The 16,846-nt window shown below is 41.6% G+C and overlaps 1 protein-coding gene across 1 annotated transcript in view; it reads left to right on the top strand.

Annotated features, from left to right (window-relative positions):
• The window catches only part of Ankrd44 (ankyrin repeat domain 44), a 277,873-nt gene that overhangs the window by 135,661 nt on the left and 125,366 nt on the right, over window positions 1-16,846 (top strand). Inside the window, exon 4 of the mRNA XM_032901107.1 lies at window positions 4,840-4,910. Coding sequence (XP_032756998.1) covers window positions 4,840-4,910 — 71 coding nt within the window. The remainder of the gene's footprint in view (window positions 1-4,839; window positions 4,911-16,846) is intronic.

The following is a 16,846-nucleotide window of genomic DNA, read 5'->3' as shown; positions in this document are numbered from 1 at the left end:
CTGCATAAAACTAGATATAATCAATATTTAATAGTGATAGCAATAAAATGCCACTAGGTAAATGCACATTCAAAAATTGTATGAGGGAAATAGACAATATGAACTGAGAAAATATATTATAAACATAGTAGAAAACATTTAAACTTAGTATTAAAAAAAATGAGACAGCATTTTCCTCCAATTAGATTTGCAATATTTTTAAATTTATACTACACTACACACGCACACACACACACACACACACACACACACACACACACACATGCTTTGGTGAGTTTAGGCATATGCATGTGCTCTCAGGAAATCATTGCTGTAATAAAAGTGACATTACCTATCATCTCCAGAAGTTTCTCCCCACACCTTCACACCTTTTTGGATATGACATGTGCTCTCTGTCCTCGAGTCATCCAGTGTTAATTCAGAGTTGCCATAGGTAAGATGGCAGGTAATGTAAAGTCCTGATGAAGACATGGGAAACTAAGCAGTCTCAGACACTGTGTGACTCGCATGCATTGAGAGCTTAGACACCATCAAAGCAAAAGGTGTGAGTTACCGTAACACATGAAGTCCATGTTTAATTACCTGTCCTAGACACATGCCTCCATATTTACATCAGAAGTCACTTTATGAATGCCCATTGTTTGCAGGTTTGGAAAGCTATTGGGAATAATTGAATTATCTATCAAAACAAGAACAATATGTCTGAAAAATGACATATTTACATTGGAATACATGTAGCAATGAGAAGGAATTGACTCACTCTATGGCAACATAGATAAAAATAAAAAATATATTGTTAAAAGGAACAAGGAAATTGAGTATGAGAACAATATAACTTATGTGAAAACACACACACACACACACACACACACACACACACACAGAGTTGCTCATGCTCCTCAGCCAGACATGGTGGCACATACCTGTAACCTTGGGACTTGAAGGCTGAGATCTGAAGATTGGTGAGTTCAAGGCCAGCCTGGACTACACAGGGAGTTCCAGATCAGCTTGCACTAAAGAGTGAATCTGCATCTCAAAGAACAAAACAAAACCAAACAACTTCAGGAGAGTTTTTTGCTGTGTGTGTGTGTGTGTGTGTGTGTGTGTGTGAGAGAGAGAGAGAGAGAGAGAGAGAAAGAGAGAGAGAGAGAGAGAGAGAGAGAGAGAGAGAGAGAGTGTGAGAGTGTGTGGTGTTTGTGTGGTGTGCATGAGTGTGTGAGTATGAGGAGTGAGTGTGTGCATGTGTGGTATGTGAGTGTGAGGAGTGTGTGTGACATGTGAATGTGTGTGTGGTGTGGTTGTATAAGTGTAAGGAGTGAGTGTGTGTAACATGTGAGTGTGTGGTGTGTGTATGAGTATGAGGAGTGAGTGTGTGTGTGTGTGTGTTGAGTATGAGGAGTGAGTGTGTGTGTGTGTGTGTCTGTGTGTATGGTATGTGGGTATGAGGTGTGTGTGCATGTGTGAGTGTGTGTGTGAGGAGTATGTGTGTGTGATTGTGTGTGTGGTGTATGTGAATGAATATAAGGAGTTGAGTGAGTGTGTGAGTGTATGAGTCTGAGAGGGAGTGAATGTGCCTGTGTGATATTTGAGTGTGTGTGTGTGTGTGGTGTAGGTGAATGAAGATAAGGAGTTGAGTGAGTGTGTGAGTGTAGGACTCTGAGGAGTGAGTGAATGTGCCTATGTGATATTTGAGTGTGGGTGTGTGTGGTGTGTAATTGTGTGAGTGTGGGGAGTGAGTGTGTGTGTGCGCGCATGTGTTCCTTGAGGGCACATGAGGAATGAATTGTTCATAGCATAGACACATGTGGTCGGCATACTGATGATATAGGTGATGCCATATTGTCATTGTCCCTTCCCCCAGATGAATGGAGCAGTCCTCAATGACTGCTGCCCAGTCTGCCTTTACTCTACACCTTTCCTCATGGCTCACTCTCCAATTTTACCATTTCCATCAGTTTGGCTGACACCATGAGGTAGTATGTCAGCTCTGCCTTCGCGTCTTTATCCTCATGAGCTCTTAGCATCTCCATGTTTGTCATTTGGTCATTCTTCTTGCATCAACTTTTTGTGTTTACAAAAAAAACCAACCAACCAACCAACCAACCAAACAAACAAACAAACAAACAAAAAAACCTAAAAGAAAACATTGAATGTACTCTGTCAAACTGCAAACACTAGGCCTGCATCCAGCTCTTAGGATGGCGTGAGAGCGGCTTGATATTTGCTACCTCAGTGCCAAAGAAACAGCTTTGAAAGTAATGACCATGCACTTAGTTAACTACGAAGTGTGGCTTAAGTGTGCTAACCTTATATATAATGCAGATATAAGGAAAGGCGGGTGATTTTAAAGGGGTTGACAAGCTTCCAGAATGTTCCACTATGAGCTAAAGGGATGAATGCCATTTCTCGTCTAAACCAGAAAGCTGCGTAGCAACCACTAAACTCCAGCACCCCACTGGTACCAACACTTAGGGAAAAAGATCTCAGATTTCCCTTTTATCAATGGGTTTTTATTGTAAAATTCACCAAATTTTTGTTTTCTTTTAATCACATCTGGGTTTCTTTAGCCCAGACCTGAGTTTGGTTCCCAGCACTCACATGAGGTGACTCACAACCCCCTGTAATTACACCTCCAGAAGATCTACACACTCTTTTGTCCTCTGTGCACTCCCACACATATGGTACACGCATGTGCGCACACACACACACACTCACACACACACACACACACACACACACACACACTCACACTCCATTCACACTCTCTTCTTTAAAGGGAAGAAGAAGAATGTGCCTATGAGGCCAGCAGGAAGACTTGGCAGGTTAAGATATCGACCACCGAACCCCAAGGCTGACAATCTTAAGTCTTAGGTCCAGATTCCAAAAACCTAGTGGGAAGTATACGCGCAGATAAAAGTAAAGAAAACTAAAATTAAAAAGTGTGCATTTGGAGCCTGGAGAGATGAGTCAGCAGTTTAGAGCCCTTGTTGGCTCTTGCAGAAGATCTAGGTGGCTCCCAGCACCCACAGGTTGGTTCACAACCAGCAGTGTTTCCAGTTCCAGGGGTTGTGGAATTTTGACCTCTGGGGTACTAAGCATGCATACACTTCCATACATAAAATAAATTTTAAAAGTGTAAGTGAAAACTTAAACGAATATGCATATTTGTTATTTCATAGTTGATAGTTCTTTGTGTTGAACCATAATTTTCACAGCCATTGAAAATCTTAGCCATAGACAGGGGTGGATGAGATATTGAGGTGACTTTGAAATAAGAACGGCTACTAATTTTCTGGTGCTTTGAGATATGTGAAGTGACCTCCCATCCCTCTCCAAGCACCCAGGAAAACGAGCAGGGAAGTATTGGTTGGTATGTGGTTAGCCTTATTCTACAGTTTAGAAGCTTTGAGTCCTTGGAACAGGGGCTGCTGACATTGAAATACAAATTCCAGGCTTTGTCCATCAACCTCACTGTCTGTCCAACCCACTTCACTTCAGAGCATTTAGCTCAGAGATTCTCGTTCTATTGTGGTCTCCATGCAGGGGTGGGGTGGGTTCCCCTTTGTTTGAGGATTAAGCTGTTTTCTGGGATGAATGCTGTTGATGGTACTTGTTCCTAGTTAAAAATACTATCGGTTCTATGCTTCATTATTCCTTTAAGTCTATGGTTAAATAGTAGCTCACTCTTACCTATGGAAGTCTCCTGATACCCTTCTAGAAGGTTCTGTGTTTAACCTCTGCTTCTGCCTGACTTACTTCCTCAGCTCTTATCCACAGGTTGTCTACTCTTTTCTTCCTTTTCCTTGCCCTTTTAGTTTCTTTTATTCATGCCTCTACTCCACCATCATGAGCTTCGTCACTATCCTAAGACCTAAATGGGTGCCTCTCCCTGCATCCATAGATACCTTCTCCCACTTCCTGTTCACAGCACTTTTATGAAATAGTCTCAAGCTGTGTCATAGTTAGGGTTTTACTGCTGTGAACAGACACCATGACCAAGGCAACTCTTATAAGGACAACATTTAACTGGGGCTGGCTTACAGGTTCAGAGGATCAGTCTATTATCATCAAGGTGGGAGCATGGCAGCATCCAGGCAGGCATGGTGCAGGAGGAGCTGAGAGTTCTACATCTTCATCTAAAGGCTGCTGGCAGAATACTGGCTTCCAGGCAGCTGGGGTGAGGGTCTTAAAGCCCCACCCCCATCCCCAGTGACACATTTCCTCCAACAAGGCCACACCTACTCCAAGAAGGCCATACCTACTTCAACACAGCCACACTCCAACAATGTCACACCTTCAAATAGTGCCACTCCCTACGCCAAGCATATTCAAACCACCACATGTTGACAGGAGGATTTATCAAAACCCTGAACCAAAGACTTATATAGGGTGTTTCCATTGCTCAGATGTATCTTTGATAGTCTTGCTCTCATTGGGAAGTTTTGGAAATGACAAGCGAACAAGGTGTATTCTTTTTTTCCGGGAGTCCATTCATGTGTAGCTCTCATTCCTATCCTGTGCTTCAGTGAACTGAGCATGGGTCATGTTTCTCAGTGAGAGCCAGTTGTGGGCTTAAATCTGCCTATCTGCTCCAAAGAAGAAGTTGTGAACAATCTGCGCATGCTCCTGTCCATGCACTGTGGCTCCTCGTATCAAAATGCCTGGTTAGTACTAGAGGGCTAATTGGGATTCCAGGGTGAGACAGAATTCTATTGACCCCTTCATCCCATGTAAAATCTTGACAAACTATAACCGATTCAAAGACAAGATCTGCTGGCTGTAGGGCAGCAGGCGGCCCTTGACTCCGTTGTGGCCCTAACCTGTGCTGTTTGGTTGCAGGAGCTCGCGTAAACGCCAAGGACAACATGTGGCTGACCCCACTGCACCGGGCTGTTGCTTCCAGAAGTGAAGTGAGTGATCTCCCCGTTTAGCCCAATACCTTTTCCTGCCTGTGGAAAAAGCGTTCTTTGCATTGAGTCCTTAAAAGATAAACGGGGACCCAGCAAGCCACGAGGTGGGAGGGGCGAAACAGGGCATCCGAGTTGGAGAAGAGAAGAGGCAGGGGGAGTGAACCGAAGGGAAGTGGAGGTTCCTGGGACGGAGAGAGTAGTGCGAAGTCAGTCCTTGGTAGAAAAACGCCTTGTAAGTCCCCTCTTTGGCAGCTCTCTGGGAATTTCAGAATCTATGTAGAATGTGGCAGCTCAGCGCTTATTATCTTCCTCGGTGTGCTTGGTATTTGCAGTCGTTTTTAAAAGTGCCTTGGCATCTTCTCTTCCCAAGCAGCCCGTATGGAAGGAAGGAGGTAAAGAATTCTGAGCTACCTTTGCTCAGGCACTAGGGAGTTCCTGTGAGGGCTCTATGTTGTATTTCTGTTTTACCTGGGAAAACAGCACAGTGACTACTCAGATAGGAAGACCAGCCTCAAGGGACCAGCTTCTTCATCTGGGAGTACCTCAGAGGCTAAATCCTTAGTAAATTTAATGTCTTTAAAAATATGTGAACACATAGTCTTTTCTTCTTTACCAAGAATGAGATCTTAGTTAAAAGAATTTAGATACTTTCTCTATATGAGGTACTGTTCATGCTGATAAAGCTAAAAAGCAAATAATATACAGCCACAAAGGCTGCATGGTCCCCAGCCTTAGTGGAGGGAAGGACACACACTACATGGTCGCAGTAGCCATGACCTTGTTAAGTGATCACCCTTATAAAAGTACAAAAGCTTAGATCCTTAAACCGTCCATTTGCCCTCAGACACCTTCCGCTGTTACTGCGTCTTGATGTTTGCCCGAGCCAGCCGATGGTGGAGTGTGCAGTTTTTAGATTTCCGTGTCTATGAATGGACTTGTTGCTTCCTCAACTAGCCAGCAACCTCTGCAGGTTTTCTGGGTAGAAAGAAAAAACTGCTTGCGGATGGCTCTGGCCAGGGAGGAACTAAGTGTAAACTCACAAAAGATGATGCCTTTGTAGTATCTTCCACAGATGACCGATTTCTAATGAAGACTAGAGTCTCTGAGTCTGTCGTTAGGGTTGATTATGCACTGAACATCATAACTTGGGTTGTCATGATGCTGTGGAAGCCCTAAATTCAGGTTCATTTTTTCTTTTGAATTAGGTCCTCTTGCTATTCTTTTATGCCTCTTTATTAAAAGTTGGGAGAAAGAGAAGTAGGTCTAATGAAAAGGAAGAGGGAGTTTGGATTGTTGGGTTTTTTGTTTGTTTGTTTTTGTTTTTGTCTTATTAGCACTTGCTAAAGAGGATGCTGGGTTTTGGTATGAGCTGATACATCCATCCATTCTTCAGACTGAGGTTGTTAATGAGTGTGTAGTAAAAATACTTTCTTTGTTGAAAAGCTTTTAAACTCTAAAGTACTCCCCCCACCTTGTCACCTGACATATTTGAGTATCCTGGGATCAAAACAATTCGGAACCAAACAGCACTACCTGCCACCTAATGTCCCACTGGTCCCATCTTCCATTTTTGCTGACTTTACCCAAGGTGGCGGAGAAACAGAGACTTTAACTTAAATATCAGAGAAACGTGTTTTTTGTAACAGTAGCCAACAGAGATTAGAAAGACTTGAGGCCGCTGGAGAGAGTATTCTGAATATGTGAACAGTTTCATATGGTTTCCTCTGCCCAGTGTATTCCTCTTGCTGCTTTGATCTGCTTTCTGGAATAGCGTACCTGTGAGGAACAGAATTAAGTACATGCAAGCCTAGAGTTGAACATAGAAGGGCCTAACACTTGCTTGTTGAGGCCCAATGGGTAGATGCACTGTCAGCTGTGTTGTGTGGCTGTGTGTGTTGTTTTGTGCACAGCTTGACCTGAGGGATTGTGATGTTTCGGACCTGCGTATGAATGTGCATCAGACATGCCTTCCTTCTGCTGTGGTGGGCTGGGCAGCACTGAAGGGGACTTGCTGGACTTCCCACTTCCCTGTTCTAAAAACTATGTTTGGGTTAGAAAGTTAAAGTTTGCATCCTCATTTGGGGGTGTTGGGTTGAGGACATTGTGTTTTTCTAAATGTTGCTATTCTGAGAGTTTATTGAGCAGTCACCATACGCTAAGGACCTTCAGAGCATTAATCTGCTTTAATCTCTGAGACGCTAACATCGTTGGAAACCTAAGACTGGATATCGGTAATACTTTTAGAGAAATTCCTATGCTATCTTAAGTCAGTTATTTAGAAGCTTTACGGTCTTCCCCTGCCTTCAAACAATCGTCCTCTGGCCTTTATGAGGTGTCTCCCTATTTGTCCATTTCCCATATGTTTGGTCTCCTTTGAGACCCATTACTCTAACAAAAGTCATCTGTGTAACCATGGGCTTGGAACTTTCCACTGGAGCTTGGTGGAGTACCAGTGGGCACGTGAGTGAAGGCAAAGACACCCTCTTTCCTTGAATCTGTCAGTTGAATAGACTTTAGCAGCGAACCGTTCGTGTCTGGGTCATGTCTGAGCCCATTCTGGGGCAGGGCTAGTGTAGTCAGTTGTTGAGGGTTTGTGATGATCAGGTATTGCCCAGAAGATGGCAGCTTGCAGCCCGTCTTCTGGGGCTTATATTCCTTCCAACTCAGCTTCCATGATGCCTCTGAGCCTTGCAGGGGTGAGAGTATAAATACTTAAGTTTAAGGGTGATTACCCAACCACCATTATTCTCGGCACCCTGTTAGCCATGAGTCTCTGCACTTACTGCAGACCCCTGGAAAGAGACCTCTCTGGTGCTGAGAGTGGCCGCTGTGTGTGTAAATACCCACTTTGAAGGTGGTTCTGCACTTTGTTAACTGGGTTAAACAACAGGAGGGAATTTCCCTCGACACACCCAGCACCATGGACTTTTGAATAGGATTTACAGTACCAACTATGGAGGTCAGAAGTGTGTCTCCAGCCCAATCAGGGAGATGCTGGGTTACCTCCATAACTGCCATGCCGCTACAGTGCAAATGGGTACATTTTGCCTGGCAGGTTGGTGTACATAGTCCCTAGGGTTCACAGCTCGGTAAGATTGTTGATGCCTTTTCTCCCTCAGCCCCCATGCATAGCATCTTCCAGCACTGTGAAAACTAGCCAGTAGGGAGATCTCCAGCTCAGTACAAACACTTTTGTATTTGTGTTTCCTAACATTCAAAAACCAAGGTTTCGTGAAATAGTTCCCAGAGAGTGTTCTTCTATTCCCAAGTCTTCAGTGAGCACCTTTGTATTGCTAGGTTATAGGATGAGTATAACTGAATACTAATTACAGCAGTAGTGGGTAGTTTAGGTTGATATCAGACACTTCTAGAAGAATAATCCCATTAATTGAGCAAATTGGTTGAGCACCAACTTATACAGTTCTTACCAAACATGAGAATGCTATAATCAGTACGGGATAAAAGCCCCCAGAGGATCACAGTAATACAGTCTAAGCCTTCAGGATTCATGTGTAGCCTCAGGAACATTAGCGCACAGCACATTAGTGCCAGTTGTGTTCCTGCATTTATGCCAACCAAAGTTACTGAATATACAGTGCACGCAAGGCACCAGCTAAGCTCTGAGTAGAATACGGAACGTTGTCTTAAGTCCTAGAGCCTGGTCTGAAGTGAATTATAATTCATTAAACTTGACATTGCTTACACCTGCAGAAACTGTGTCTACTTCTAAGCCTCACTTCTCCACAGTTGCTTTGTGGCCAAGGTAAGTGCAGTGCACATGTGAGAGCAAAAAAGCAGTAGTGGAGGTGGTAGTTTTAAGATGTGCAGCTTCTCCTCATCTTTCCTATGTACTGCGGTGTATGCATTTCCTCATCCAGAGGATGGACAGGTTATATAAAGACAGAGACCCATAAAAAGTAGAAATCAGGTGACTCATGGCATCCACCCGACCACCACCCTCCAACCCCCATCTGCATCTTCTGCAGGGCAGCCTGCCACAGGGCATTGTCCAACAAGGCCTCCAGCCATAAGACTGATTACTAACATGGTTGGAGCCTTCATTCAGGAGAAATAGTAGGATCCTCCCTAGTGTTTGTTCATTAAAAGAGAAAAAAGAGCTTTAAGAACATGGCCTGTTGTGGCCTGTGCCCTGGGATCACTAGCCCAGCACTATGATCTACCTGTGAACTTCCAGAAATTTTGGAAGAAATTGGATAACTTCATACCCAGGCATGGTGATTTGTCCTTGTAATTCAGGAGTCTGAGACCAGTGGATCTTGACTTGAAGAACAGCCTATGTTGCACAGGGAGCCACACCTCGGTAAAACCAGACAAATAAGCAAAAGGAAAAGAAAAAGGGAAAAAAAATGATGCACAAAGGAAAGATTCCCTACCTCTTAGATTTAACAATAAGTCAATATTTTTCCTTTATCATTTCATTCTAATTGCTTTCAGCTGTATTTTATACAGATTCTGGGTTGTGAAGCATTGGAAATAATAATAAATTTTTTTTTAAGACTGGGAACCATGCTGGTCTTGAATTTGTGATGGTTCGGCTTCTGAGAGCTGGGATTATGGTGTGTTACACCATAACACTTAGCTGAAAATGTACTTGTTAAAAAAGTAGACACTCTGGGGCAGGCCCTTCTGGTTGCCCATACCTAAACATAGTAAAAGCCATATACAGCAAACCAGTAGCTAACATTAAACTAAATGGAGAGAAACTTGAAGCAATCCCACTAAAATCAAGGACTAGACAAGGCTGCCCACTCTCTCCCTTCTTATTCTATATAGTTCTTGAAGTCCTAGCCAAAGCAATCAGACAACAAAAGGAGATCAAAGGGATACAGATTGGAAAGGAAGAAGTCAAAATATCACTATTTGCAAATGATATGATAGTATATTTAAGTGATCCCAAAAGTTCCACCAGAGAACTACTAAACCTGATCAACACCTTCAGCAAAATGGCTGGGTATAAAATTAACTCAAATAAATCAATAATAGCCTTCCTCTACACAAAAGAGAAACAAGCTGAGAAAAAAATTAGGGAAATGACACCCTTCATAATAGTCCCAAATATTATAAAATACCTCAGGTGACAGCAAATGCTGGCGAAGATGTGAAGAAAGGAACACTCCTCCATTGTTGGTGGGATTGCAAACTGGTTCAACCACTCTGGAAATCAGTCTGGAGGTTCCTCAGAAAATTGGACATTTCACTACCTAAGGACTGAGCTATACCTCTCCTGGGCATATACCCAAAAGATGCTCCAACATACAACAAAGACACATGCTCCACTATATTTATAGCAGCCTTATTTATAATAACCAGAAGCTGGAAAGAACCCAGATGCCCTTCAACAGAGGAATGGATTCAGGAAATGTGGTACATCTACACAATGGAGTACTAATCAGCTATCAAAAAACAATGACTTCATGAAATTCATAGGCAAATGGAATGAACTGGAAAATATCATCCTGCGTGATGTAACCCAATCACAGAAAAACATACTTGGTATGCACTCATTGATAAGTGGATACTAGCCCAAAAGCTTGAATTACCCAAGATGCAATCCACAGACCACAGGAAGCTCAAAAAGAAGGATGACCAAAATGTGGATGTTCCCACTCCTTCTTAAAAGGGGGAAATATCCATAGGAGGGGCTATGGAAGCAAAGTTTAGAGCAGCAACTCAAGGAATGGCCATTCAGAGCCTGCCCCACATATAGTCTGTAAATATACAGCCATCAAAACTAGATAAGATTGATGAAGCTAAAAGATGCATGCTGAAAGGGACCGGATATAGATCTCTCCTGAGAGACACATCCAGAGCATATCTAATGCAGAGGTCAATGCTAGCAGCAAATCACTGAACTGAGAACAGGACCCCCTTGGGGGGAATTAGAGGAAGGACTTAAAGAGTTGAAGGAGCTTGCAACCCCATAAGAACAACAATGCCAACCAACCAGAGCTTCCAGGGACTAAAACACTACCCAAAGACTAAATATGGACTGACCTAGGGCTCCAAATGCATATGTAGCAGAGAATCGCCTTTTTGGGGCACCAGTGGAAGGGAAAGCCCTTGGTCTTACCAAGTTTGGACTCCCAGTGCAAGGGAATATGGGAGGGGGCAGTAAGGGGGATGTATGGGGGAATACCCGTATGGGGGAGGGGAGGGGAATGGGGGTTTATGGACAGGAAACTGGGAAGGGGAATAACATTTAAAATGTAAGTAAAGAAATATATCTAATAAAAAATTAAAAAAAAAACTAGACCCTTACTACATATAGTTGATAAGGCACAAGTATCTTTTCTTAGTCCAGAATGTACTGGCTTCCCTCCTCCTGCTAATTTCTTCTTCACCTTGCATGTTTACATTAGGAAACTCATAGACATTAAGTTTTAGCCAGTATTAAAATATAAGGAAAAAATCATCTTTGATTTAAAAAAATTAGTCTCCTAAAGTAGCCATAAAATTATTTCTTCACAAAACGAAGTTAATGCACTCCTGATGTTGAAATGCTTCTAATAGGAACATAGCTTTAAAATCAAAATCAAAATCTTCTTTAGAGCAAAGATTTGGTGTGGTCTGAATATTATATTAGATTTCTATTAAATATATTAAGCCAATTTGGAAGGATAAGCTACAGCTTAAAATTGTAAGTAGCTAAGGAGAATTACCATTTGGATATATTTATGCCAGGATACTTACTTAGCTGAGCTCATCTGAGTCTGTTAGAAATGGTTATAACTCCCAGTCAGCCTGCTGATGGGTCGTCAGCCTGACCTTCAGCCATCTGCCGATGAACTGTGACTGTCTATGAATGGAAAGGGTCATCTCAGGGGACCACTCGGCCTGCTCCATTTAGTATGTTCGTGAATTCAATGCCACAGTCTTTGTTGTTGTTGTTTTATACTGGTCATTCGTTCTAGGGTCTTGTGCATGATGGGCAAGTGCTCTATCTTTAAGGTATGCTCCCAGCCCTCAAATCATCTTAAACTAGTATGTTCTTATGGTTTTTAAAAAAATACTATTTTAAGTTTTGAGATTGAAATATATTTTCATCATTTACCTTTTCCCTTTCTTCTCTGGGTATATATATATATATATATATATATATATATATATATGTATGTATATGTATATATATACATATATATGCATAAAATATATAAATATAAATAATTAAGTATAATTACTACTTACTCAGTTTTTATAATGTTACTTGTAGGGGCTGACCATTTGGTATTGGATAACGGGTTGATGTGCTTTCCCTTGGGGAAGACTATTTCTCCCATTCCCAGAATTCCTTGGTTGCCTGTGGTTCTTCGTGCAGGTCATGGAATTTTCCCTGTCCTCTTTAGCATATCTATTATTGCTCAACTCACATTTGGGCAGTCAAGTTGGTAAAACTTTGAGTGTAGTTTCTGATATTCGTAGAAGACACAGCCCCACAGTAAATTTCCTGACCTGCCTCTTACAATCTTTCTGCCTCTTCTTCTGGAATGTTCCTTGAGTCTTAGGTGCAAGAGCTGTGTTGCGGATATTTTCATGTTTTAAAAAGTAAATTTTAGAAATTAAGAACCCCTTTATATGCTGTTTATTTCTTGATAGAGCCCTTTTACATTAGGAAAGTGGAATCATGAAGTAAAAACATATAAATATGAAAATGGAGAACGGTAGAGGACAAGCATGTAACAAAAGCAGAGAGAAAAATAAAAGTCACAGCTCTTTAAGGTATCCCTGATCTGTAAGAGCTGGGCATGAAAGGCCAGTGTGGTGACATTTGCTGTCACATGGGAAAGGTTCACAGGAACCAGATACCCTGCCCAGTAAATTAACCCTGGCTGATAATAAACTTGAACTCTTGAACTTCAGCCCAGTGTCAGTCATCATCACCTTGGATTCAGAGCTGCTAAAGATTATATAAGGACCACATGCCCCATCTTGTATAAGTCTAGCATTCTCTTGGTGATTTCAAAGATTCAGGGAGATTTGGATTGCTGCTTCTATTCTTTGCATTTGTCGAGTTAACGTGTCTGCTTTTGAAAGCTTGCTCTGAGGTGCTCGTGTCTACCTCTCCCCGGCACACATGGCTTACATCCTCACGTCTTGGTCCCTGGTGCACACTAGGACTTTTTATTCACTGTGCAAAACACTGAAGCTCTGTACATTCTGCATCAAATTCACAACTGACCATTCACTGCATAGCCAGGGCCTTGCTTAATACGGAAGCCTCTGACTTTCAGCACAGCTTCTTCCTCAGGAGGTACCTTAAGTATAAGCAACATTTCCCAGCAAATAAAACTTTAATCAGCCTTGATGGTTTTCAGCTTCTGATAATTCAATCAAGTGCTATTCTGAGGTCTGTACACTTTTGTGCAAAGGGATAGATAGCATGTTTACCTTTGTACTTTGTAAAAGTAACTTTTATTCACCCGATGTAGTTGTCTTGGAGTCTTACTGCTGAATAAGTTCACCCTTGTTAGTTCCTTGAGCTCTGGCTGGCTAGTTCATCTGCCTCAAACTCTTCTCCAAGCTGACTGATTCAATCTGGCTTCTCTCAGCTTCTCACTGGATTGCTCTGCTTGGGATCAACTAACTCTGGCAATTTGTTCTAACCTTCTGGCTCCTTCTCATTGTCTGGCTTCCTCTACCTCTGGTGACTTACACTGAACTGCATAGACTCATGAATGAACTAAACCCCACACCATTCACTGCGCTGACTCCCAATGGACTTTCTCTCTCTGTGCTGCTCTTGAATAGCTTTTCTCCTGAGTGTTGGGTGTATCCTGTCTCTGACTCATTTTGTCAGATCTTTCTCTGATTTGTTACTTTGTCTGCTGTGCTATTAGATGGCACTGTTTGGGATTAAAGATGTATACTAAAGGATTTCTGCTGGAGGGATTAAAAGTGTGTACTAAGGACCTGTCGGTGGTCCAGCTGGATCACACAGACCTAGAAGGTCCTTGGATATGATCAAAGCAGCCTTGTTGCTGGATTAAGATTCCTCCACAGTATTTCCTTATCTCAGCTTCTCAGCTCAGTTGTGATAATGTGAAAAAGGCATGGATACTTTGAAAGGTGACACCCCCTCAAATAGTCTTTATAAAAACAAAACACAATATGTATATGGTCAAAATACTTCAAAGATACTAATTACAGCACAGGCCTTGAAATCAAGATCTTCTAGCCTCCCAAACAAAAGCATTTATTTATATGTAAATGTTACTTGCACATAACTCTGTATGATCTTTGCCTAGCATATTGCTTTGAATAAATTGTGACCTATTCTTAACCATTTATTTAGATGTATCTAGACTATGTCTTATCTCCTCTGCATTACGTTAGTAATCACACATTTTATGCTGAGAATATTGAGGTTGATAGAATAGGCATCTATTATACAGAACTCTGTGTTTGATCTCCAGCACCAAGAGAAAAAAAAGATATTTTACTAACTTTCAATTATAAATTTCTCATGAATCCTCTAGTTTTATCTCCCAACAGAATAAGTTTGTGAAATGATCTTGCGTATTTTATTTTGTTTATTCTAAATTCACATAACACTTAACAGAAGCAAGAACCCACACAAGCACCGTGAAACAACACTGAACTGCGGCGGTGACGTTCAAGTAACTGTGTGTGTTATTGCTTTGCTGTGACTGCGAGAAATGGATGCTACCATTTTATGTCCTATATCTGCAAAACATTTTTGTGGCATACATCTTCAAAATAATGTATCTCCTTCATATTTAAGTTATAGATACATGAAATAGCTTGTATGTCCAGGGTGGGATATTTTATTAATCTTTCGCTTGTACAACCATGAAGGTAATGGTCTTCTAATGGTTTTTATTCTGCCTTGGCCATGGTCTTGCGAGATCTTATTAAACCTGTCGCTGCTTTTTACCCCCAAATACCAATGGTGTAAAGCTTTCCCTAGAGCTGTAAGATGCTTCAGTGCTGGGGCTATACTCGCTCTGTAACTGTTGTTATCTCTGGTCCTTGGGTACCTTGCATGATCCTCTTCCTTCATCCCCCAATACTGGAGATTGAGCCTAGGGCCTCATACTCTAGACAAGCGTTCTGTCAACAAGCTATCTTCCTGTGTTACTCAGCTATATTGCTGTGAAGAGACCCTATGACCCCCTCTTATAAAGGGTAACATTTAATTGGGGATTTCTTACAGTTCAGAGGTTTGGTCCTTTACCGTCATGGCAGGAAGCACGGTGGTTGTGAGCAGTTGTAGTGGAGAAGTGTCTGAGAGTTCTGCATCTGGATCTGCAGGCGGCAAGAAGAGACATTCTCAGTAGTCCTGACTTGAGTATCTGAGACTTCAAAGCCCATCCCTAGTCACACACTTCCTCCAATAATGGTATACCTATTCCAACAAGGCCACACCTCCTAACAGTGTCAATCCCTATGAACCTATGGGAACATTTTTTTATTTAAACTACCATGATCCCAAATCCCCCTTTGACTTTTCTTATTAAGTCAGTGTCTTACCAAATTACCTGGGCTGGCCTTAAGCTCAGTCTGTAGCTCAAACTGTAATCCCTTTGCCTTTGCTTCTGAATAGCTGAGATTACAGTTCTATGTGCCACTAGATCTGGGGACTTTTAGGACTCTTAGTTTAAAGGTACACAATAGAATCTGTAAGTGCACTTTCAGCCATTACTGTGCACTGAGGTGCAGTCAGAGGGAACGGATGAGAGGGTAGGGCGAGCCTGGATTCTTCAGTATTGTAGAAACCCCGTTCTCACATGAGGGTTTCCCTATGTAAGGGAGGTAAATATCAGCTACAAGTGGAGAGTCCCAGACTAACTTCACATATCACAATAGACTGTCGCTGCATTCAAATAGACCAGAACTTACCAAACCAAAGCAGATTAAAGTGTCTTCTTATTCTACAATATTAATTATAATTTATCTTTTAGCTATGATTTAAATGTGCTGTTTATTTTCGTTCTTTCAATCATTCTTAGGCTAGAGACAAATTAGTTTCTTTTGATCTTTGTAGTTCTAGCAATGTTTCATGTACAGGTGAACATCAACAGTGCGTGTGGGGCCTGTGAGATGGCTCAGCAGGTAAAGGTCCTCGCCATTAAGTCTAAAGACTGAAGTTCAATTTCTATGACACACACGGTAGAAATAGAGAACTGACTGTAATGACTTGTACTCGCACGTATAAATAAATGTAAAAAAATACATATTTATGTTTTACTCTAAAATGGGCTCATGGAATATTGAGTAATAGTGTTTTCAGTCTTTCTGAGGGTAGGCAGTGTACATCTAGGCTTTATGTGTTTGGGTCCCAGCCATTCCTGAATTTTACTTGGATCATCTAGAAGAGGTTCCCAAAGTTACTGTACTACTCATTTCAATTGTATGATAGGTTTCTGTAATTTCTTTTTACTCACAATTTACTGTCCACATTAGCTGTTTATCTCAATATATTGCTACTTCTGACTCAGAATATTTCTTTTATAAACATTTACATCTAGGCTCAAAATGTTGATTTTGCTGAGTTCAAATCAATTATCTGGGATATACTATTATACATTCATACGGTAAAGTAGTTTGGATATCTAGCCTATGGTGATTGAGGTTCCTAAAAATAGCCTCTTGGTTCATGAAGAGTAGCAATAGTGTGGTACCGATGCCTTTCACCAGCTTACTGATATAATGACAAGACATCCTTGAATAATACTACTAATGAATCCTAGGGGAGTCTCTGGAGGAAGAGAGAAGCAATCAGTAGATATTTTCTTCTTGAAAGGAACTGTATAAGTCACTTGACTGAACAGAAGGCATAAAGAAATGCTGAAGTCTAATAGTCTTGGGTGGGCCCAGATATCTTGATTCTATATAGTATAGGTAGAGCTGAAAGTTATAGGTGAAGAAATGGATAAAGTGATTGGGTCAAAGAAAAG

Source organism: Rattus rattus, chromosome 4, assembly GCF_011064425.1.
Source record: "Rattus rattus isolate New Zealand chromosome 4, Rrattus_CSIRO_v1, whole genome shotgun sequence".
NCBI classification, from domain to species: Eukaryota; Metazoa; Chordata; class Mammalia; order Rodentia; family Muridae; genus Rattus; species Rattus rattus.
The sequence above is the reverse complement of the archived record's forward strand: the minus strand, read 5'-3'. Positions and strand labels throughout refer to the sequence as shown.